Raw genomic sequence first — 23,860 nt, forward strand, 5'->3', positions numbered from 1 at the left:
TCTTTTATGGTATGGCCCCGCCTGCCTCAAAGGGGGCGTGAGCCTCGTCGGCCAATCAGAGAGACGCCTCGGACACTGCGGACCAATCGGATGGGCGGCCTGTGGCGGAGAGAGCCAATGAGAGAGCCGGCAGGGGACACGTGGGAGGAGCCGCGGGAGGACGGAGGGTCGGCGCGTCAGGTGCTCTGAGCATCCGCCCGCCCCAGCTGCCCTCGGCCAGGTGCGCGCCGCACTCCACCCGGGGCTGCAGCCCGGTGCCTCGGAGCCCGCAGGCCCTGCCTCTAGCCTCCCGCCGGTGGGCACCCAGCCTGCCCCCACCTGCAGGCCTGGCGCTTGGATCAATCGGCCTCCGTCCCGATTACCATCAGTGAGCGATGAAACCCAGCCGGTCCATGCTTACCTTCCGCAAAGCTAGGGGACCTGGTGATGGAGGATGCTTGGAAGAAAGGCAGGCAGGGAAAAAGTAAATTAATTAATAAAAAATAAAATGAAATAAAATAATAGAATAATTAAATTAAATTAATAAAATATAAAATAAAATAAATAAAATAAAATAAAAAATAAAATATAAAAAATAAATAAATAAAATAAATAAAATAAAATAAATAATAAAATAAAATAAATAATAAAATAAAATAAATAATAAAATAAAATAAATAAAATAAAATATAAAAAATAAATAAATAAAATAAAATAAAATAAATAAAATAAAATAAAATAAATAATAAAATAAAATAAAATAAAAAAGAAAGGCAGGCAGGGGCAAGCCCTCCCCCCTCCCCCAAGAGGAAACCACCCTTGAAAGGATGGAACACCCACCCTGGAAAGAGCCTTCCACCCTTTCCCATGTGATGCATCGATGACAAAACACTGATTAGATAGATGACAGGCTCAGCGAGGGTTGATTAGATTAAAGCAGCCGGCCAATAAACCCATAAAACCTCCAGATCTAAATTCCAAATCTGCAACCGTCTCAGGGCCCCTCCCTCTTTGGGAGCTTTGTGCGCCATCATTCAATCAACTTGACTGTTGCTCAGGTTAGCCTTGCTTTGCTGCCCACCACTCTGTCCGGCCTATCTCTTCATTCTGACCAAGAACCGGGGGGCACCGGAGGAAAAGAAATCCTGCGACACTGGAACCGGTTGTTCCTGCGCCCCATTCCACCGCCATCCCTCCCCACCCCGGCCAACCCCCGAGTGAGAATTTTGGTTTTCTTTTGGAAAAGTTGTTTCCATGAAAGGTTTATTTAAAATTCGGATTCTGGGGGCGCCCAGGTGGCTCAGTTGGTTAAGCGACCAACTCTTAGTTTCAGCTCAGGTCCTGACCTCAGGGTGGTGAGATGGAGCCTCACATCAGGCTCCCCACTCAGCACAGAGTCTGCTTGAGACTCTGTCCCTCTGGGCCCTCGCCCACCCATGGTGTTCACTCTCTGTCAAATAAATAAATCTTAAAAAAAAAAAAAATCAGGGCAGCCCAGGTGGCTCAGTGGTTTAGCGCCGCCTTCAGCCCAGGGTGTGATCTTGGAGTCCCGGGATCGAGTCCCGTGTCAGGCTTCCTGCATGGAGCCTGTTTCTCCCTCTGCCTCTCTCTCTCTCTCTGTCTCTCATGAATAAATAAAATCTTTTTAAAAAAAAAAAAAAAAAAAAGATGAAGTTCCTTTTAAAAAAAATCAGATTCTGAAGTCTTCCTGATGGCAGGCTCCTCTGGATTCATTCCATTTAAATTGCTGCTGAAGAGTTTCAAACACTCTTCCGGAAAAAAAAATAAATGTTTCTATTTCCTCTAATGCTAAAGGAGAACCTGGTGGGGAGTCAGAGTGCTGATGCTGATTGTGGTTCCTCCCTAGGACATTGGTAAAATAGCTCCCTTCCCTGGGTCTCAGTTTATCCATGTCTACAGAAGAGGGGTAACGCTCCCATTATTTCATGCTACTCCTCTTTCTCCAGGTCACACCCTTTAAAGACACTTCGGGAAATCTAAAGAGTGGGGAGAAAAGGAAGTTCCGTTAACCACAAGTCTTAAAGATGGTGAAGACAGACTAGAATTGGTGCCTGTCTCTCTGAATCCTTCAAACCACCCTAGTGGGGAGGGGAGGGCAGCTCACAGGAAGCAGTGTCTCCCCGAGTTTGGCCATTAACAAGAAGAAAACAAGAACAGTCAAATCCAGAGTCCCCGAGGCAGCCCCTCCTGGGCACTGAGAAAGGAAGTTAAACAAACTGGGGGTGGGGGGTGGGGGGGGGGGAGGGCCTTTATGATCAGCAGACCTCAACTGCAAACCAGGCGATGCCGGTTCCTCGGCCTGGGATCTCCGGCCCACTCTTCCCCTCCTGTAAAGCGTGTATAATAATAAATCCTGCTTTATGGACTTCCGAAGATTTCGTTGTGAGGGGCCAATATAACAGGGGTTGTGAAATGTCCCTATTTTCTTTAAAGAGTTTATTTATTTATTCGATCCCCGGTCTCCAAGATCACACCCTGGGCTGAAGGCGGCGCTAAACCACTGAGCCACCCGGGCTGCCCTGAAATGTCCCTATTGTATCACAAACTGGCTGAATATTTTGTTTCCGTGTCTATGCCTCAGTCCCCTTGCCCCTCCCCCTGCCCCCTCACTATTTTATCAATTAAAAAAAAAAAAAAGAAAAGAAAAAGAAGAAAGCACCACCAATTCTAAGACATTTCACTTTATTTAAAAGAAGCCAATATACAGGATATAAAGGGCATGATATTTACAACAGTACAGTAAACAGGTTGGTTTCCGGTAGGATCAGTAGTCTTTCAATGAGTATAAACCCTCCCCCTTTCCCCTTGACACTAGACCCAATGGGCAGACAAACAGCAACAGTGGGGTGGGATGGGACTGCGGGATACAAAGTCTCCCTGGATGGGGCTAAAAATCAGGTAGATGCTAAAATGTCCACGAAGGGGTCTTGCTGGGGGTGGGGATGGTGCCTGGCCTCGTTTCTTTGAGGGCCGGGCAGCGGGAATGGTGGGGGATTCGCCCAAGACTAACACACAGGCCACCCCGAACCTGGAAATCCTCCACCCAAAGGGAAGCTCCCTTTCAGAGAGAATTTGCCTTGACCCATACCCACCCAGCTGCCCCCAGACTCCCCCGTGCCAGGAGGATGCCCTTCTAGAACCAGAGCTCGGTGTGCTGAGATGGTGAACCCGGGTCTGAGGAAGCCCCAGGCGCCCAGTCCCTGCCCCAGGCCCTGGAGGAGCACACCAAGGGCTGCAGCCCGGACCCCGGCCTGGAGCAAGCACAGCTGGGGCTGGGTGGTGGGCGTCTCCTGGAGCACTCCCATACCTGCTCCGGCTGCCTGACAGCCTGGGACCCTGCAGCCTGGGACCCTGTAGGGCCCAGGCCCCAAGGGAGCCGCATGCTCCCAGAACCAACAGTCTCATGGACACCCACGGTCTGCTGCTTCTCAGCTTCCCCCAGACACAGCCAACTCGGAAATGGATCTTGGCAGACCAGAGCCCACCCTCTGAAGCAGAGCTCATCCCCCACCCGGTGCCCCATCTCCCATCCTCCCCCCACCCCAGACCTCGATTCTGAATCCCTCACCACCCACCCACTCCCCGGAGTTACCCCCCCCCCCATCAAAGACTTTCAAGGACCAAGGAGCTGGGGGGGGGGAGGTGGAGAAACAAGGAAGTGGGGTGAGGTGGGACCTAGGCTCTGCTGAAGCCGCTCATGGGTGCAGGTGACCTGGCAGTGAGGCCAGGGGGACGGGAGGGGCACTGGTTATATTCAGTCCAGCAGCAACATGCATCTTGTTCACAGGAGAATGCGGGGCTACCATAACTGCCTACCCTAGATTTAAAAACCCTTTCCTTTCACAAAAATAGATGAGAATCTCTTGCTTTATAAATAGATTACATTTAGCTTAAGTTACACCATAGAGTACCTGCCACCCCACACCCTCTCCCCCATTCCAAGCCAAAGTGGTTTGCTTCTCCGTAGGTCGGAGCTCAGTCCGCGATGGACTGGCCCTTCGGAGACCTCAAGGTATATTGCTACAAGAAAACAAGAGGTGTTCACTTGCCAATGATTTTTTTCCCCCGTTTGGAGTCTCAGAGGTGCGTGCGCGCGTGCGTGCGTGCGCGTGTGTGTGATCCACAACCAGGGAGGTGAAAGGAAGCTACTTCTCCCTGCCTCTCCCCAATCCTCTCTTTTTATAAAACCCCCCCCCCAAAATAGGAGAGTGAGAGAGGGCAGCGCTGGAGAGCCCATCTGAGAACGACCTTAAAATACCAATGTCAATATGACACTGGGCTTAGAAATAGAAATTTGAGTATTTACAGCTTTACAAAGGACGGACCAGTTCTTCCCAACTGGACCTGGTGCTGCCCCAGCGAGCGTTGGGGGCTTTCTTGGCAAGCTGTGGGCTCATGGCGAGGGCACAAGCAGGGCCCACTGGCAACAAACTCAAAAAAAGAACTTGGTGGGGAGAAAGGCAGCCAGGCCCAGACCCGGGCTCCCCGCCTCCCGCCACTCGCCCCTGCCCAGGAGGCAGGTCTGCCGCACGCCCATCCACCTGCCCCAAATCCTTGCTCCCCAGGGGAGCACAGCTATAGAAAAGCAGCAGGAAGGGGCTGCATGGCCAGCGTCCATCTCTGGCTCCTGTCACTTCCAGACTCCCTGGACAAACTAGAGCACCCTAGTCCCCGAGACAAACATCCTATGTACACGAGGGGGGAAGCATAAATAATACCACCGGACACCGACTGCCACGGTCACCTGGATTATTCCCCCCCAACCCCAATACTTACACTGTCGCCTTATGTCTTAACACTAAAGATGGGTCTGTCACCCTCCCCACCACCTTGAGAACCACCCCGGGGCCGGCCTCTGCTCTGCCTCCCACACCACACCTTCAATCACACACACACACACCCCCCCCAGCCCTGGACAGAGGAGGCCCGAGGGGGTCCTCCCAGAAACGGAAAATCTTTCCAGCAGCTGAGGTCCAAGCCCGACTGGCTCTGATCACCTTTGGTTAAAATGAAACTAAAACGAAAACAACAATAACGCTAATGACAAGAATAGTCAGCTACGTTTGAACCCTGTAACCTTTAGAAGAAGGGTCAGTGAGGAGGAGGGGAAGGGGCTGGCTCTCCTCTGAAGCCACCGTCCCTCCACGTACCTGCCCTGGGACTGTTTGGCTGCCAGACTGCCACAGGGAACCAGCAGGTTCCCTCAACAACACCACCAGAAATAAAAAAGGAAACAAACTCACAATAAAGGCCACCAAGTGCTGATAAATAAAAATCACATACAGTCACTAACGCACGCACGCTCTCTCTCCATACATATATGGATGGATATTATATATATATAATATACACATCGTATTATATATATATATAATATGAATATTATGTACAATGGTCTTAAGACTGCAAAACAGGTGGGGAAATGGAAGAGAGAGAAGGCCCTTACAGGTCGCTGGTACCCTGAGGAAGAGAGACAGGGGGCTGCAATCTGATCTAAAGCCAGAGCCCCCCATCCTCTGCCTTCCGCAGGAGAGCAGGAGGTGGGAAGTTCTGGTCCTCGGGCACGTGTCGCTCCTTTGACCTCCAGGGGGCGCTCCTGGGCCAGTCAAGAAAGAAAAATGGGCAATCCCACCCACAGGAGTGGGTACAGAAAAAAATCATTAAAAAAAAAAAAAAAAAGCAAAACCCGCTCGGCTAGCTCCAAGCTGAGCTTTGGCAGGTGGCCTCAACCCAGTGCCTCGTGACACAGGCCCACCTAAGTCTTGGGGAGATACTGGCTCAGATGAACCCCCCACTGGTCGGTCAATCAAGTGAAGTAATGGAAACAGGCTTGCGTGTGTCCATGAGCAGAACAAAGGATGGCTCTCACTCCAGCTCGGCTCCTGCCACACCTCTGATCCGCCAGCGGCCCTCGCTGCCCCCCACGGCTCCCCTTCCCTCTCCAGGGCCTGCCAGTGGCCCAGTGGTGGGCGACCCCACGAAGACGGCGGCAGGCAGTGGGAACCCAGCTCCGCTGTGGAGGGGGTGGACGCCAGGCCTAGCCCCCTTCAGACTTTCTCACAGAGAAATTACAGATCTCTAGCCCCTTACACTGGCTGGGAAGGGAGAGAAAAAAACATCAAGTCATCAGGGCACTAAAAGACCCCTCCCACCGCACAGAGGTCCCCAGAAAGCAAGCAGTCGGGTGAGCCATGGCCTTGCAGGCTACCCCCACCCCCAGCCTCACCATCGACCTTGACAAAAGGCCCCCTCCCAGCGGGTGCTCACCCTCGGGGGCTGCCTCGGCCTCCCTCCCAGCTCCAGGGCAACACCAGGAGTCTGGGCGAGGGCCGACCTTACACAATGATATAAGGCAAGCTGCTTTTTTTGTTTGTTTGTTTTGTGGGTTGTTTTTTTTGTTTTTTTTGTGGGTTTTTTTGTTTTTTTTTTTTTTTGCATAGTAGTTTAAACACAGTGAGATTCCACTTTCCCCCATGGTGCCTTGTCCCTCCGCTTTGCCACTCGATCCAAAAAAGAAAATAAAATTTTGTCTGCCCTCCCTCCTTCCATCTTTTCTCTCGGTCGGTAAGTAAAAAAAACACTTGGGGTGGGGGGTGGGGGTCGGGGTAACCCCCCACACACACCGCCCAGGCCTGGAAAGGTTGCACAGGCAAACAGCTCCTTCCTGGGGTGCGGGTGGTGGGGGGTAGGTGGACCACCCCAAGGTCAGCACTGGCCAGGCAGAGGCGGGGAGGGCAGAGGTCATGGCCAATCAGAGGAGCAGGTGGGAGGGTAGACATCCACATGATCCCACGCCAGGGGCCCCGCCCTCACCTTAGAGTTTTGTATAAAAACACCTGCTAGGAAGAATTCTTTGGAGCTCAAAGTGGCTCAGCTTAAGGGAAAAGGCACAGTTAACACTGCATCGTCCGGACAGAAGTCTACATTTGTAATGTGGAGAACGATAGAAATTGACAGCACCATTCCTTGGGTGGGTGGTGGGTGGGTGGGTGGGTGGATGGAGAAGGGGCACTGGTTGGTGGTGGGGTGGAAGGGAGGAAGCAGCGGTCCCCTGGGGCCTCCAGCCAAGGGAGGGCAGAGGGAGTCTGTGTGGTGAGGACCGGACCCCCACTCCGAGGAGCCTTCCTGGCCCCGCGGGGAGAGGAAGCAGAGGCCCCATCACCGAGACCAGCCCGCACGGGGGGCCTCCATCATCAGCTGACCATGGGCTCCACGTCCGCCTCCCGCTCAAACTCGTCCTGGATCTCGTCTGTACTTCCTGAGTCACTGCTGGCCACGGAGCTGGGGGACGGTGAGTTCCTGGAAGGCACCGGAAAACGGGGGTCATTGGGAGGGCAGCCCGGGGACTCCTGACGGGATCCAAGGGGCGGGAAAGACGGAGCCGCCACTTGTTTGAAATCTAACCCCAGAGCGGTATCCTGGGCCCGGAGACCCTGTCCTCGCTCTGCTTTCCCTGGAATCGGCTAGGCTGGCGAGTTGAATGCGGCCCTCGAGACCTCTTGGGGATCCCCTGTGCTGCTTCTCATTGCTCCAGGTGCTGAGAGCTCCCTGGGAGCAGGACCCACAGATCCAGCTGGGTTCTTACTCTCTTAGCCACCTAACACAGGTCTGGGCACATAGTAGGTGCTCAGCAAACCCCAATGAACTCAGAGCTCAAAGGGAGGCCACACGGGACAATGGCTAACAGTACTGGGTTGGGATTCTGGCCCCATCACTGAAGAGCCGGGGGGGCCACGGGCAAACTGTTTAACCTGCTCCTCCGTCTGAACACAGAGGGGATGACAGTAGGTTCTGTGGAAACAGTTGAGTTTAAGGTACGACAGAGCTAAGCCCTCCCCCTCACCCCCACAGCTTCCACTGAGCTGCGTCTCCCTCTTCTATAGCCTGAACCACAGTCACGATAAAAGGATTACAATGAACATATTTGTGCTTTGTGCCCAGCTTCCTACGTGTATCTTCTCATTTTATTGTTGGCATATCTGTCTCTCCCAGAAAGGCTGTGTGTCCCTTGAAGGCAGGGGGGCTCTGTCTCTGTTTTGGCGTTTTCTGGCAAATACGAGGGGCCTGATGCATGTCAGTCTCCGGGAGACAGACACCCTGGTGGGAAGACAGGAAAGGAAGGAAACTGCTTCCCGTGGACACCTCTGAGCCCCATCAGCAGTGGTGGAGACGAGTGCCCCACGCCCCTCCTCCACCCGGCAATTCGGCAGAAAGTGGGGCATGAGCCCGAGAGGGCTGTGGCGGTTCCGTTCATCACTGTCCCCACGGCCTGGCACAGAGCAGGCCTTCGACATGACAAGTAGCTGTTGAATCAGTGGGGGCAGGGCCGCTGGGGGAGTCACGTGAAATCAGACACGTCGGTGATCCAGCACACAGTGGGTGGCTGATACTCACTGGGTGCATGGATGGGTGCATGGCGGACGGATGGACGGATGGGCAGGTGAAATGGGCCAGGCTGCAGGTTGCAGCCCCACAAACTCCCCCCAGGGACACAACGACTGAATGCCCCGTGAGGACGGGGGTGGGTACCTGTCTGCAGAGCCTTTGATGAGCCGACGGCAGGTCTCCATCTGCACATCCAGGCCACGTTTCATGCTGCACATCTCCATGTACTCATGCAAGTGTCGGTTCATGTCGCTCTTGGCTGTGGCCAGCTCCAGCTGAAAGGACCCAATGCGGGATAAAGGTGAGGCCAAGTCACCGTCACGTGGGAACCCTCGGCCACTTCCTCCGCGCATCCTCCATGGTGACAGCGCCAAAGCCACCCAGGGACACCACACCCTCTGCCCTCCTCCACATGCTGACCCCCTGGCCTGCAGAACTGCTTCCAGTGAAAGGGGGATGGTTGCTGAGCCTCCAAAGGGGCAGCTTCCACTCGGCCTGCCAATTCTGCCCCACCTGGCATTCCCACGCCACTGTCTAGGCCTTGCTTAGGAAAGTTATCAGGTCTCCGTCATCTTTCTGCCTCTTCTCCTCTACCAATGCCACATCCCCCAGGGAAGGAGCTGGCCAGCTCCTTCTGCAGCATTCACTCTCAGTGAAGGACGGGGGCAAGCGCACAGGCTCTAGAGCACGAGCCAGCAGGCTTGAAGGCCGCTCCCCAACTGGAGGCCCCTGGGCAAGCCACTTGGGTCTCCTTCAATCTCATCTCTTCCTCTGCCTAACGGGGCGCACGGTGTCCACTGTGTGGGCTGGAGGCACCTAGCTACCTTTAGGCACGTACAGCGGGCATGTGGGTACCAGGGAGGCTTGCTCAGTGCCTAGCATCACTCCATGTCACTCACACATCTTCTCTCATTATTTGGGATCACCGTCTCCACTGAATAACTTAGAAGGAAAAAAAAAAAAACCCTCTCTGGGACAGACAGGGATCACTACCCCCATGATATGTATTTTTAACCTGAGAAAATCAAGGCTGTAGGAGGGGTACAACCCACCCAACGCCAGCCAGTGAACCGCAAGCCTCCAACTCATGACCTTGTGGATGCCCCCCTCCCCCTGCCAGCCCCCGGCCCCCTCAACTGCCATCGAGACCCCACTTCACGGGAGCCTGCGCCCTCACCTCGATCTGGCCAATGGTTTCCTGGTACTCCTTGTCCCTCGTCTTGAAGAAGGATTCTGTTTCATGGATCAAGTTGCCCAAATTTTCCTCTTGCTGGGGACACAGAGCAAAGGGGACGAATGAGCCGGGTGGTGCGGGCTGCCGGGAGTGAGCGGGGACAGGGGAGAGCTGGCTGGCCTCTGGGCAGCCAGGTGGGGAGCTCACCTCGCCCTGCAGGTCGATGGTTGGGTTGCAGTTGGTGAAGTCCTCCCAGAGCAGCAGTGTGTCTTCATTCTCTTCCCACGTCAGGCTGTCACAGTCGTCGTCAAAATCAAAGGTCTCCCGCCTGTGGGATGACAGCGGAGGGCAGGGCTGACTGGGAGCCGGGCTCCAGAGGCCAGGATCAGGGAAAGAAAGGGGCACCACCCCGACGGGCACGCTCCTGCAAGGCGGCCAGCCCCAAAGTCCTGCTGGCCACAGGGGACACGCACCTTCTCCGGGGGTGTTCGACTCTTTTAAAATGCAGAAAGTAGTGACCTATTCCTTGTACCATTTAAAATATATATTTGTAAAGACACCAGGCTTTCATCAGTGGAGACTAACGATATTCTCATGTCCAACCTTTTTCTTTTTCTTTTTTTAAAGATTTTACTTATTTATTCATGAGAGACAGAGAGAGAGAAGCAGAGACACAGGCAGAGGGAGAAGCAGGCTCCATGCAGGGAGCCCGATGCGGGACTGGGTCCCAGGACCCCGGGATCACACCCTGATCCGAGGGCAGTTGCTCATCCACTGAGCCACCCAGGTGTCCCTCAAGTCCAACCTTGTAGCTGTCTGCTTTCACGTGACAGCTCATTTCTGGAGCTCCTACTTTGCAAGAGGCGATTTATATAATCTCCACAAACGCGGAAAGGTTGATATCATTCCCATTTTACAGGGGAGGAAGCTGCAGCTCAGAAAGAATGACCCACTTGTCCAAAGTCACACTGCTAGCCGGTAACAGAACCTGGGGCAGAAAACCAGGTGTCTCCTGCAGCACTCTCCTCCCCAGTAAAACACACCAAACACCCATTATGTGCTGGGCATGTGGCACTGGCTGCTAAGCATATACTAAACTGCATTTCATTCCCTCCTCCCAACGTCCCTATGAGATGAGGGTATTGATTATTCCCATTTTACAGGCAAGGAACTGAAGGTCGAAGGGATTAGGGGGACTTCTAGACCAATACGTGCTGGAAATCGGGCTTGAATTCAAAGCCTGAGTGATGTCAGGGCTTCCCTGGTCTCTGAAACTATATAAACAAAACAGGCCCTATACGGCCTGCCTGGGACTGAGGGGTTTCTGGGGCTGCCCTGGTTCCCCCAGCTGAAGGGGAACTCGATGAGATGGGAAGGCTGACATCTGAGGGGTTAAATCATTTGATCTATTGAATCAGCCACAGAGGAGAATGTGGGTCCCAGGGCTCTCCGTCAACTCCCCCCTGGTCATCCAGGGCAGTGCTCCTGACCTTCCCACGATGGGTCAGGCTGGGGGCCACGGGTCAGGGCCCAAGAAGAAATTCTGGTTAAAAGCTTCCTGGAGCTGACCTGGAGCCAGGTCCCCCACTGAAAGCGGCTTCCTGGCACAGCCTCTGGGCGGCTCCGTGAGCCCTGGGGCCAGCACGGGACCAGCGCTGCAGAGCAAAGCGCTGCTGGCCCAGCCTGGCTCCAGATTAGCCCCTGGGGTCCACCGTCGCTGCAAGACATACCCAACAGCTGACTTCACTTCCTTTCTAGCGTCTGGGATCTGAAGGAAAACCCCAGCTGCGGAACAGGGAGCCAGAAAGGACAGGGAGATGGGCAAGAGGAAGGGGTCGGAAGATCGGGAGGGCGGGCTCAGGAGCTGGCCTGCGCGCAGGCAGAGTAGCAAATTCCTCCCCTTCTCCTTGGTCTGAAGCCCAAGCAACAGATTTTGATCACAACAAAACAGCCCTGACACGGGGCACATGATTCAAAGACTTCAATGGAACTCCCCGGGGACAGCCTCTGGCTTGGGTCTCGGCCGGTGCAGAGCCAGCGGAGAGGACGGTGGGAGGGGGCCAGGGCCCTGCCCAGGGGGGTCAGCATGGCCTTGGCTGGAGCTGCAAGGGTGGAGGAGCAATCAGAGGAGATATTATATATATTTTAAACCAAGGTAACTTTAAAATCTGATGGATCTGATTGGATACTGAACCTAGTTCAAACCGGTCAACACCAGGCACCCGTTTTTGTATTGGGCCCCACAATACAACAGTAGTGCTGCAGGTGGCGTCCCCAGACCTGGCTCTTGGGACTGTTCCTTTCAGCTCGCCCCATTCCCAGGCAGCCTAACTAGCCCTTGGTGACTCTCTAAAAACGGGACAATTTCTTCAGAGAAGCCCTTTAATTCGCCCAAATAAGCCCAGCCTGGGTCTGTGGGGTGGACAACCCCGCCTTGGGCTCAGGCATGCCCAGCACCACATTCAGAAACTCTGGATCCAGCCAAGGGCTCTCTTCCAAAGCCCCTCTCATCGCCCAAAGAGGAGAGTACGACTTTTACAGGGGATATCAAAAGATGGAATCAGGAGTCTCTTTGTCACGCTCCAACAGCAAGCCCCCAAAACACAGGGCCACCTCAGTTCTGTTTCCAGGGAACGACAAGCACAAGGAAGAGTCACGCAAACCCATCCCTGTCCGGGTCTGACTCCTATGGCCCTAAGAGTCTCCCGGCTCAGCAGCAAAGGGACCAGGGCAGGGATGGTTTGCAGAGAGAGCAGAGGGGGACTGTCTTCTGAGCACAAAGACAGCTAGTGGGGGACAAAGCACTCAGCCGCGAGTCAGGGGCTCTGCTCCAACTCCAAGCACATCCCTCTTAATCTCAGTTTCCCCATCTGAATGTGAAGGGGCTGGGCCGAGTGGTCTTTGGTCTCTGTAATGCTAAGCCAGCCTCAGAGCTCTGCAGGAAGCATCAGGGGAGACCTGTGTCCTGTACTAAACCCAGTACGATGTCAGAGGCACCTGCTGAAAGGCGAGCCCCCGATCCCCACCCTGGTGGGGTTCTGTGGGGCTTTGTGATGGCTCCTTAGAGCCAACCAAGAGCTCAATCATAGCCCTGTTGTCAGAAACTCAGAGTCTCGGGGAAAGCTGAGTTCTCAGGGCTCAGGTGCCCCAACTGCAAGGGGCCCCGGCAAGAGAACAGGCAAGAACAAGCCAGAGGGGCAGGAGGAAACAAATATGGGTCCCAGAGACCCTGTCCCAGCCCAACTCTTTGTCTCCAGGCCCTCAGCTCCACCCTCCTGTCCCCTCCCCTACCCACCTTTAGGGCACTAGGTGGATTAGAGTCAAAGATGGATCCACGTTGAGATTATGGCACCAGAGAGGCCAAGGCTACAGGGCCTCCCTGCCCCGGGCGACTACCTCCAGTGAGGTTGTAATAAACCGGCTCTTGGCAAGGGAAGGGCAGGGAGGGGAGCCCTAGGGGCACGTACTTGCCCACTTCCCACTATGGCAAATTTTAAGCTACTTCTGTGCCATCACTGAACCTGGAGTGGGTGGACATGCATGAGCTGGTACGGGGCGGCTCCAGCCCCCCACTGACCACAGCCAGCCCCCCCTCTCTGCCACTAGCCCACAGCATCTCAGTGACAGGACACAGGTGACACACAGGCCTGGCTCTGAACCTCAGTTCTGCTTGTATCAGGGGAGCCATCCTGGCCAAGTGGCTTCCCTTCCGGGAGTCTCAGAATCCTCACATACAAAAGGAGTGTGAAATGAATAAATAAATAAAATCTTTAAAAAAAAAAAAGGGGGGGGGTGTGAGGCTCCAACGTCCTCAGTTGACCATCACATCTGTAAAGCACCCTGCAGACAGAGGGTGCTCAGTGGATGTCGGGGGCCCTCCCCCGGCCAGCTTGGTGGGCCCTGGTGTGTGGACCAGATCAGCGATCCCACCCCAAGGACAACTGGGGGGAGTGTAAGGCTCGATCCCACAGGACCACCACTACCCTTTAGCCTCTTCTGAAAATGTAAAACTCCCCAAATTATAAACATTGAGAATAAACGCACATTCTTTCAGAACACCACGCTGGCCAGAGAAAGCACATGTGCAGGCGACTTTCAGCTCAGGCCACCGGTTTGCCACCCGAGCCCCAGCAATCTGGGGAAAAGAAGTGGAGCCGCGGGAAGCGGGGGGGGGGGGGGGGGGGCAGGGCAGCAGAGATACTCACAGCTGGTTAAACATGCGCTTCATCTCGTCTGTGATGTTCATGGAGCCGACCTCGTCGTCCGAGAACCGGTTCACTTCCCCGTCCTGCTCGGAGATGTCATCGTCCGAAGCCACCTTACGCTCTTTCTTTTTGGGGACCACCTGACCCGGAAAGGAAGAGATGGAGGTGAGTGAGTGGGAGGCCCTGCTGGGAGGGAGGGTGGGCTGGGAAGGGAGACGGCATCCCACGGGATGGATGGAGTGTGGCTGGGGCAGCCACTGCCGGGAAAGATGCAGAGCTCCTCTAAGAAGCAGGCGGCGTTAGCAGGAAGCGTGAGGCGGGACACATGCAGGACAGAGGATAGACAGCCTGGACCCTTCCCTCCCCCGGTGGTTGGGCCGGCTCAGCTCGGCCCTTCACCAGAGCAGCAGCCCCATGATCTGGGGAGAGGAGTGGGCCAGACCGGGGCACAGAGTCGCCTGGGATGTCTTAGAGCCAGCCAGAGATGGAGAAGCCCTCACCGAGGCCCAGAGGGCTCCATGCTTCAGAGCCCTCTCGCTCACATGCAAAGGCGATGGGCAGGCAGCCCGAGGTTCACCAAGCTTCCTCCACTCCAAGCAGACAAGATGCGAGCAAACCAAACAAGGCCTGGAATGGTTGACCCTGCTTCCCAGCAGAGGGGCAGCAAGACCGCACAGAGGTGGAGAGCCCGTGATCTCTCCCGCCACGCCCAAGGTCACACAAAGCGACAACACACTAGACTGCCCTGGGCTCAAGCAAAAGCCAAACCACGACCCGATATTCCAGAAGCAGCCTTTAGAGAATGACACGGGCCCTTCGGGCCGCTGGACTAGCCCCCAGCCCTCCCTGGAGGACGACCCACCGGTGCCAACTGCCCCATGGCCTTCTCCCGGGACACACACTTGCTCACTGAGAGCCGGGGGTGGGTACTGGGACACTCTTCAGTGGGAAGGAAAAACAGAGGCCAACAGCTCCTCTGAGGAATTCCGGGGCTCCCACTGCCGGGCCACGGCTCCCAACCTTGGCGATGGCACCCGGCGGGGCCTGTGGATCGGCCCCTGAGGGTCAGGACACCTGAGTTCCAGTCCCAGCTCTGTCTGCCCCCCTCCAGCCCATCATGTCACCCCCCCACCCCCAGGCGGGTGTCCTCCTCGGCCACAGGATGAAGCACTCAGCCTGGATGACGCAGCCTGACGAGCCTATGAGTCGGCGAGTCCCTGATTCTGGGTTGTCCTGGGGAAGCCGGAGTTGGGGCGAAGGCTAGCTCTGGGGGAAGGGGAGTGGGCGGGACGTGAGGGGAAGAGCGCCTGGCCATGCAGGGGGAGGCCGGGCACTCTGGGAGGGGGCGGTGGCAGGGGGGAGTGGCGGCTGGTGAGCAGGGTGACCCTATTCACCTGGAAGATCTTGGACACGTCTTCCGAGTTCCGTTGCTGTGCGACATCGCACAGCTTGGCCGTGATATCGATCCGGCGACAGATGTCCATGTCCACCTTCATGGCCTTTTCTTGGATCTTTGTGTCCAGGTCTGTCATGGGCTGCAGGGAGGACAGCAGGGGGGTTACGTGAGCGAGGGCGGGAGCCAGCCTGGGGGGCGGGGCGGGGAGTCGCTCCGAGGCTCCTGCTGGGCAGCGGGGTGCACAGCCCGGAGTCCGAGGGGGGCCTGGAGCTTCTGGGGGGCGGGGCGGGCAGGGCCAGCGCTGCTCAGGTTGGGGGGGTGGAGAGGTGGTGGGAGCTACAGGCCTTGGCGCTGAGTGGACCATGTGAGACCCTGTTTGCCAGCCTCCCTAAGGGCTGGAAGGCATCCTCACGACAGACACAGTGCGGTGTTCATTTTGTCAGAGCAAAGGAAGAAGAAAGAACTCCCACTGTTGAAAGACTTCCTTCCCTTCTCTCCCACCCCACGTGCCCCACGTGTCCCCCACACAGAGGGCCTGCCACGGGGGTGCCCTCACCCCAGGATTCCACCCGTGGCTGACAACAGGGGCATCACCGAAGATGAGGGGGGTCCCCGAGGACCCCAATGAGGGCAAGTCAGGTGGAACTCCACCTGGGGCCCCCGGAGGCTTCCAGCCACACCCGGCTCCTCGGCCCTCAGGACCAGAAGCCACACCAAGCCGAGTCACCCGCCAGTGGGCTCCTTCTCCTTTCTGGCGGCCCCCCCTACATGCTGCCTGCTGCTCGAAGGTGGCAGGAAATGCGGGTCCCCAGCAGGAAGGAGGCTCCGGTGGCCGACAGCTCCCTGTACCCAGTCACTCAGAGAGAGGGGTTCCAGTCTTCGAAAGGATGCAATACATGGGCCGTCCCCAACTTTACAAAGCAACCCCGCTGCAGGCCGCTGGCCTGGGGAGCCTCTCGGGCGGACACAGCCCAGACCTAGGGGCCTCCTTCCACCTGCCGCCGGGCCCTCCAGCGCCCCCAGACAGCGAGCCCCACGGCCAGCACCCGCCCTCGAGAGTGGCGAGCTGGGGAGTCGGAGCGAACACAAACAGACCGTCGGGAGCCCCGGGGAGGGCGGGATGGTTAAGCAGCAGATTAATGCAGCTCTACTCAGACCAAGGGAAGCGGAAGGGGGTGGGGGGTGGGGGCTGGTCTCCGATGCATCCGTCATCCTTACGGGCAAACGCAGCCAGCCAGGACTCTAACTAGAAGCCGAGCTCTGGAGCCTCGGAGTGAAAGAAGCATTTTGCATGATGGGTGTGAAGGGTGTCATGACGCCTGGGGCGGCGGCCGGTGGCACTTACATCACTCATGAGCCCCTTAAACACCACCAGCTCGGCCTTGAGCCGTTCGATCTTCTCGTTCATCTCCTCCTGGATGGCTTCAGCCTCCTGCGCCGCCTGGGGAGGACAGAGATGGGGGAGGGCTTAGGGGACCAGGCTCCCTGAGGGGGAGGAGGGGCTGGACACCTGATGTCCAACCAGGCCAGACCCCTGCGTGCCGGGGAACGGGTGCCGGGGACCTCACCCCGGCCGAGCTTCCCGCTGAGCCCAGTACGCTGCAGGGCACCACTCAGCTTAAAACGCTGCTCAAAGGAATATTTATTCTATGGAAAAATGCCCAGCAGATGTGAAGAAACAAAGAGCAGGTTAATAGAACAAGTGATTCCAGCAGGTTAAAATATGAGGTTGGTCCATGTGAAAAAAATCGCCAATAGATGACCATCTCCCATCTCAAAAATGGCAACGCTACGTGTGTCAACCCAACCAGACACACTCATGTACAGTAGGTGTCTTTGCACAGAAAAGACCAATAGGTTACCCGGCAATTTGTCGACTATGCAGGGGTAGATGGAAGTGAGAGTTTTAGTTTCTTCTCTGTACTTTTCTGAATTTTCCAAATATTTGACCGTGAACGTGTCATGTTTGTAAATTTAAAACTTCTGTTATAAAACAAAGAGGGGGGACAGACATTCATCCTTTTCCTTCTACATATTGATATTATTTTATTCTATCTCTTAGAAGATCAGTGCCTTAAATATTGCAAAGCAATTTTTTTAAATGTTTGGAAGAACTTTCCTTTGCCTTCTCGTGGGGTCGCTATTCAGAGGCCGAGAAGGTAAAGCTTGCTGCCCAGGGTACCCGGTGCGTGGGAAGCGGAGCCCAGACACAGAGCTCCTGAGCCAGGACCCCAAGAGGATGTTCTCACCCACCCAGGTGAGAGGCCCCCCCACCCTCTCCAAGGTGTTCCACCCCAAGTCGGGTCCTGCAAGCTGGGGGTAGGGCAGCTCAGAGACCATCCAGTCCTGAACTTGGTGGGGAATAATAGAGGGTGGGAAAGAGTCAGGGGACCATCACCCAGCACGCAGGGGTCAGCACTGGAACTCGGACCCAGGCTTCCCAACTCCCGTCCCTGAGCATTTTTGCAACGCTGTGCCAGCCCCTTCCTAGGTCCGAAGCAGGGGACAAGGAAGAGGCCTCGTGGCTCCATGGAGGAGGGACTGAAGCAGCAGGAGGCTGCACAGTGCAGAGGCTGACCTGGGAGTGGCCTCTGACTTTGCCCTGTGGAGACTGTGCCCCTTACCCATGTGGTTCCCACAAGCCCCTCTTGGTCGGGACCTCTGAGGTGCTCACCTCCTGCAGCGTGTCCACCATGGTCTGCAGGTTCATGCGCTTGGCAAGCTCCTCCTCCCACCTGCAAGAACCAAGAAGGACAGGTGGTGAGAGGGTGGCCTCCCCGTACCCCTCAGACACAATGCCAGCGCCCACCCTGGGCCTGTCCCCAGGCTAGGCAAGCCAGGTGCAGCAGTGAATCGATCCCTGCCTGCCCTGCAGGAGCTCCCGGTTTAGGGGAGGGGGACAGCCAGGACAGCCAGGCTGACACATAACCATATAATCAGGTGGTAGAGCCAAGTGCCGGATTCCAGGCATGAGCACTGCACCACGGGGAGATGAAGGCAGCAGGGGGGACCGCCACTGCCCCTTCACACCAACTGTAAAGTGCCGTGCAAATGCGGCTCTTGCAGCATCCCACGGTACGGAGCCTGGCACTCAGAGGCCAGGCCATAGCTGGCACCGCGCTCGGGCTCTTTGCACCACACGGAAGAAACTTTTATTGTGCTGATCATCGTGATCGCTGGAGCCTTTTTGTCCTACAGCAACCCTCATCAGCGAAGAAATCTCCCACACAGCTATTATCCCTGTCTCACAGATAAGCAAACTGAGGCTGAGAGAGGTTAAATGTCTTACCCAGAGTCACACAGCTAGCTTAGTGGGTGGGGCTGGAATCCAAACCCCGGTCTGTTTTATTACTTTAAAACAAAAACAATAAATATAGCTCTCACTTAGTCAGCGCTTATTATGTGCCAGGCCCTGTTCCAGGGCTTTCTGTGTATTGTCTTCATTGGAGCACACATTGGTTAAAGCTGGACAGGAAAGGATGAAGGGCAGGAGGCACACAGCAGCTCACGGTGTACCCCAGTGTTAACTGGAGGTAGAATGGGATGTTAATAATCACAATCACCAGGGCTGTCTGGGTGGCTCAGGCAGTGAAGCGTCCGACTCTTGATTTTGGCTCAGGTCATAATCTTGGGGTCGTGAGATCGAGCCCCACGTAGAGCTCCACACTCAGCAGGGAGCTTGCTTGAGATTCTCTCTCTCCCTCTGCCCCTTCCCTCCATCCCCACCTCCCTCTCTCTCTCTCTCTTTCATTTTTTTTTTAAGATTTTATTTATTTATTTGAGAGAGAGAGTGTGTGCCCAAGCAGAGGTGGAGTGGAGAGAGAAGCAGGCCCCCGACTGAGTAGAGAGCCTGATGCAGAGCTTGATCCCAGGACCCCGGGAGATGACCTGAGCTGAAGGCAGACGCTTAACACTTAACTGACTGAACCACCTGGGTGCCCTTCTCTCTCTCTCTCTCTTTCAAATAAATGTCTTTAAAAAAAAAATAATCATAATCACCGTAACAATACCAGGCACCGTTTTGCTTGACTTAATTCAATCCTCCTAACCCTCCAGCACAGCTATGCTGTTAGCCCATGTCACAGATGCAGAAAGCAAGGCATGAAGTCAGGGGCCCAAGGTCAGGGTGGGGACAGGTGGAGCCAGGACTCAAACCCAGGCTGGAGGCTCCAGACTGAGCACTTGCAACCCTGCCAGGCTCCCCGCAGACCCAGGATCCATCAGAGCCCTCCCTGGGCTCCCCACCCAGCTCCCCTCCCTCCCCAGAGGAAGCCTGGGGCAGGTTCGTTCCCTCCCTGCATCCTGAGACAGAGAGATGAGCTTCTCTCTCTCCTCACCCTAGGGCCGCCTCCCTACATGGCCTCAGAGCAGGCAAGTCTGGAAGCCTTTTAGGATGCTGTCGGGGCCAGCTAAAAATAGGCCAGAAGGGAGGAATGGGTGAAGGGTGCGTTACGTCACTGGCTTTTGGAAACAAGAGAAAACCGATACTGTTTGCACACACAGAGGAAAAATCCTCCTCTGCCCCACACACCCCCCTACTGCCTCGTTTCCTCTGGTCTATACCAGCTCCCCTGGCTTTGGCAGCCAGGCCTAGATCTGCCGTGGGCTCCAGGGTCTGGTAGCAGGCAGGCAGGGGGTTGGGGCTCCTGCCAGGAACGAAGGACACAGAGGAAGCTAAGGACGGTCAGTGAGAGGACCCAAGGGTCGAACCCCGACCCGATCATCTCACTGAGCACCCCCACTCTACAGATAAGGAAACTGAGATCCAGAGCATACAGGGAATTTACCTGAGGTCACCTGGGATGTCAGGGGCAAGGCCAGGAGTCCAGCCCCAGGCCTGCCCTGGGAAGTAGGACTCCAGGTGGGGAGAAGCTCCCAGGCTGCCCGAAACCTGCCCAGCAGCATGGGGCTTGGAGGGGGGGTTCCCTCAAGGGAGGCCAGGGCCCAGAACCCAGGTCTGCCCTGAATCGTCTCTCCTGGCCCTGCTGCTCTGAGCGGGGCAGGGGACTCCATTCCAGGCCGCCGAGCAGAGCAGGTGCAGGAAAGGGCTGTAGGATGCCTTCTGCAGCAGCAGCAGGAGCACCAGAGAAGGGAGCGGCGAGGGGCGAAGGTGTGGGCACCCAGGGGCCCCGCACCCACATGCACCCACATCCCAGATGGGCTCCTGGAGATGAGCCCTGGCCCCTCTCACTTTCCTTGCGAGCAACCTTTTGATGTGGGGTCAGCAGACCCGTTGTACAGAAGGGGAAACCGAGGCCCAGAGAAGGAAAGAGACATGCCCCGAGTGAACCCTGAGCATGAACACGAGCCACGCCTTTGGGTCTCCAGACCACAGCAGGAGCCACAACCACTGACGGGCCAGCACGGTCTGTGTCCCACACCCCGAGCTCAGCACCTCGCACACAGCTCACGGGCTTTCATGTGAATTATCCTTAACCTCCTTGGGGAGAGGATTTTTCCCTAAATCCATCCTGTGGATGCAGGAGCTGGAATTCAGAGAGGTGAGGTAATGTGTCTAAGGTCACACAGCTAGTGGGCAGGGACAGGACTCAAGCGCCACCGCCACCCCTGCTCTAAAGCAGCAAGTCTCCAGCTGTGTTTTGCAAGGCAATGCCTTGGGGGTCTTGCCTGGACTCAGGCAGGTCTGGGTGGGGCGAGGACAGCTGCATTCCTAATGAGCTTCACACACACACACACACACACACACACACACACACACACACACATACACACCCTGGACAGCACTTTGAGCTGCCCTGAGTCTCACTGGTGTTTCTAAGCTGCGTCCCGACAGATGAGCATTGCAGCAATGATTTCACGGGCCTTTTCATTTCCAAAGCCGGGCCGGGTAGGCAGGCGGCAGGCCTGCTCCCAGAAGACCTAGGACAGACCCCCGCGTGTCCACGGCAGCTGGCCTGCCAGACCAAATCCGCTGCCCACACCGCCGCACCTCCCAGCCGAGGTGGGAAAAGCTGGCTCTGCCGGTGCCAGCGTTGACGGTGCAAAAAAGCTTTGCCCTTCAGCTGCTCTGCTGCCTGGGGTTTCGGAAGGACACCAGTGATGTGCTGCTTAAGGGGCCCCGGACGCCCCGCATTCGCTGCAGTGCTGCCCAGGAGGAAGCTCGCAGCCAACCCGAGATGTGGTCGCTTACATTTCCACACCCGTGTCCCGGGCACAGTCCCCTCCCCTGCCCTAGATCTGCCCACAGGAATAAGGTTTCAGTAAGGATGGGTGTTTGGGGCAGAGGCACCTGCATAAGCAAAGGCAGGCAGCCGGGAGGCCACTGGCCCTGAGAAGGGAACAGGCCTCCTCGGGGCTCCTAGGGGCCAGGGACTGGTCCCCACTGTGTCCTGTGAGCCTTTACCGGCTCTCACACCGGGCCCGCCACTGAGCAGAGGCGCTCACGCTGCAGCCTGTGATGCAAACTCACGCCCCATTTTACAGGCGAGGAAATGAAGGCCCAGAGCACAGAGAGAAATGAAGGCGGCCTGAATCACCCTGGCCACCCCTGTCCACCCTGACGTGAAACTTCCAGCTTTTCATCCTTAAGATGCTGGAGAAGAGAAGGGAGAGGAGGCATGATTATTGGTCACTTTCTAGGTGCTGCTCACCGTGTTAGGCCTTCGCATACAGGTAAGAGAGAAAGTACCACTTAGCCTTCCCCTGAAGATTGTCCCCACTGTGCAGATGAGGACACAGAGGCTCAGACGTCACCCAATCCCCCTCCCCCGCTCCTCCTAAAACCCTAGTCATTCTCTCCACTGTCTCCAAGGCCATCTCTTCCCCAGGCCTCATGGCCACTTCAGTTCTATTCCCTCCTTGAGCTCTGGTTCCAGGGAGCCGGGCCTCGGGGTCCCCGCCTCCCAGGCTGCTTGCTCTCACACATGGCTCTCACCCAAAGAGCCAGCCGCCACGTGGAGGATACGGATGGACTGCTCCAGCTTCTCCACCTCCAGAAAGAGCTTGGGGCCCAGCCCAAGCGCCAGCTGTATCCCAACCACACGGGGCGGGGGGGGGGGGGGGGGGACCTGCTCTCGCCCCCTGCAGCCTCTCCCTCCCCACCCTGCAGACACCCTGGGGACAGCAGTCTCAGAGAGCCAGCTCCTCTGAGGGCTGTCTGTCCACAGCAGCCTCTGCAGCAGGCCCCGCAGACGATGACAGAGGAGGAGGGTAGTAACCCCACGGAGCAGCTAGCATGGACCGAGCACGCACACGTGCCGGGCACCCTTTCTAGGAGCTTCCCATGCACAACTCAAACAACCTCACGGTCCCCTCTAGGTACGTGATTATCTGAAGACCAGGACCATTACCCAAGATCCCGCAGCTAGGAAGGTGGGGTGGTGTCTATTTCACACCTTTACTCGGAGAATCTCGCCGGAGTGAAGGCTGAAAGGGGCCAGAGTTCACCCAGTCCCCACCGCTGAGGGCGCAGATAGGGAAACTGAGGACCGGGGTCACACAGGAATGGACTCTCCAAGCACCTGTCTCCATCTCTCAGAGCCTGGGTCTCCCCGCCTACACAGGAGACAGAGTGTGGCCCCAACACCCTCCAGGGACACTCAAGAACACATCCTGCTTCTGTACTCTCTGAAGGTCATGTGAGCAGCCCTCAGCTCTGATGGGGCTGGACCTCAGACCGCATCCTCAGCCCCAGCCCAGCCTCCTGCGCCTGCAACTCATCACCCCAATTCCTCCAGTGGCCTGTGCTCAAACCCTCCCACCGCCTGGAGCCTGGAACTGAACAGGAAATCAAGATCCCGAAGAGGAAGGGACTGACGCGGGGCAGCCCGGAGACCCCCGGGGTGCAGCCCAGCATGACCCACAGCACAGCGGCTGGATGGCGTACGGGCAAGGGCAGTCCTGGAGGGCCTCCGCGCCAACGCAAGGGATGGGCCGAGGCTCAGACTTGGGAGTCCACAAATCGGGAACTTGGATGTGTGTGCGGGCAGCGTGGAGAGCCCTCCAGCACCCATCTCAGAGGTCTCAGGCACCCCGTGCCCTGGCCTGACGGGGCATGAAGGACACATGGGTGACGTGCCTGTTCTCGGTGGGACAAGAGGCTCAGAGGAGGGGCACCATCATACAAGTCAGCAGGGAGAACTGGTTACGATTACCCTTACTACGCTCACTGCCCTACTCCTGCACCTAGAACCCACCCACACTTGGCAAGGAGCCAAAGAGCCACATGGATTTGTTGAATGAATGAGTGAGTGAGTGAGTGAGTGAGTGAGTGAGTGAATCCGAGCTGCAAGCACTCCTCAGCCCTCCTGCTCACCCCTTCTGCCTGGAACATTCTCCGCCCACACCACCCCGGTCCAGGGGCTCCCAGGAGCCGAGTTCCCAGCACTGGCCTTCCGCTCAGCTCTCCCACTCCAAGGAGAGGAAGGCCAGGGGGAGGGACCACCGGAGCAGGAAGGGGGGCAGGGAGAAGGAGAAAGCTTCCCCCTCCCACTTGCCACTGTCCTCGGGCTAGTGAGGGGAGGCAAGGATGCGAGGACAAAGAGGGCAAGGGCGAGGAGAGGAAATGACCCTACCTAATGACTCTGCAGCGGAGCCTCAGCCACCACCTTAGCAGAAGGAGAACACGTGTGAGGCCAGGGGCTAGGAAGGGGGGTGACAGCACCCGCCCCAGCCAGATGTGGCCTCCCCGCATTCCAGAGGAGCCACAACCACAGGATGGACGGAGGAGAAGTCTGGCAG

The 23,860-nt window shown here is 56.5% G+C and overlaps 1 protein-coding gene across 1 annotated transcript in view; it reads right to left on the reverse strand.

The window, feature by feature from the left end:
• Positions 1-2,665: 2,665 nt before the first annotated feature.
• The window catches only part of IFFO2 (intermediate filament family orphan 2), a 49,124-nt gene continuing 27,929 nt past the window's right edge, over positions 2,666-23,860 (reverse strand). The window contains exons 2-9 of the mRNA XM_055332759.1: positions 17,835-17,895; positions 16,506-16,601; positions 15,159-15,299; positions 13,765-13,904; positions 9,767-9,887; positions 9,563-9,655; positions 8,530-8,660; positions 2,666-7,299 (exon numbers count right to left, since the gene is read on the reverse strand). Coding sequence (XP_055188734.1) covers positions 7,194-7,299; positions 8,530-8,660; positions 9,563-9,655; positions 9,767-9,887; positions 13,765-13,904; positions 15,159-15,299; positions 16,506-16,601; positions 17,835-17,895 — 889 coding nt within the window. The 3' untranslated portion in view covers positions 2,666-7,193. The remainder of the gene's footprint in view (positions 7,300-8,529; positions 8,661-9,562; positions 9,656-9,766; positions 9,888-13,764; positions 13,905-15,158; positions 15,300-16,505; positions 16,602-17,834; positions 17,896-23,860) is intronic.

This window comes from Nyctereutes procyonoides, unplaced genomic scaffold (genome assembly GCF_905146905.1).
Source record: "Nyctereutes procyonoides isolate TBG_1078 unplaced genomic scaffold, NYPRO_anot_genome, whole genome shotgun sequence".
Lineage (NCBI taxonomy): Eukaryota > Metazoa > Chordata > Mammalia > Carnivora > Canidae > Nyctereutes > Nyctereutes procyonoides.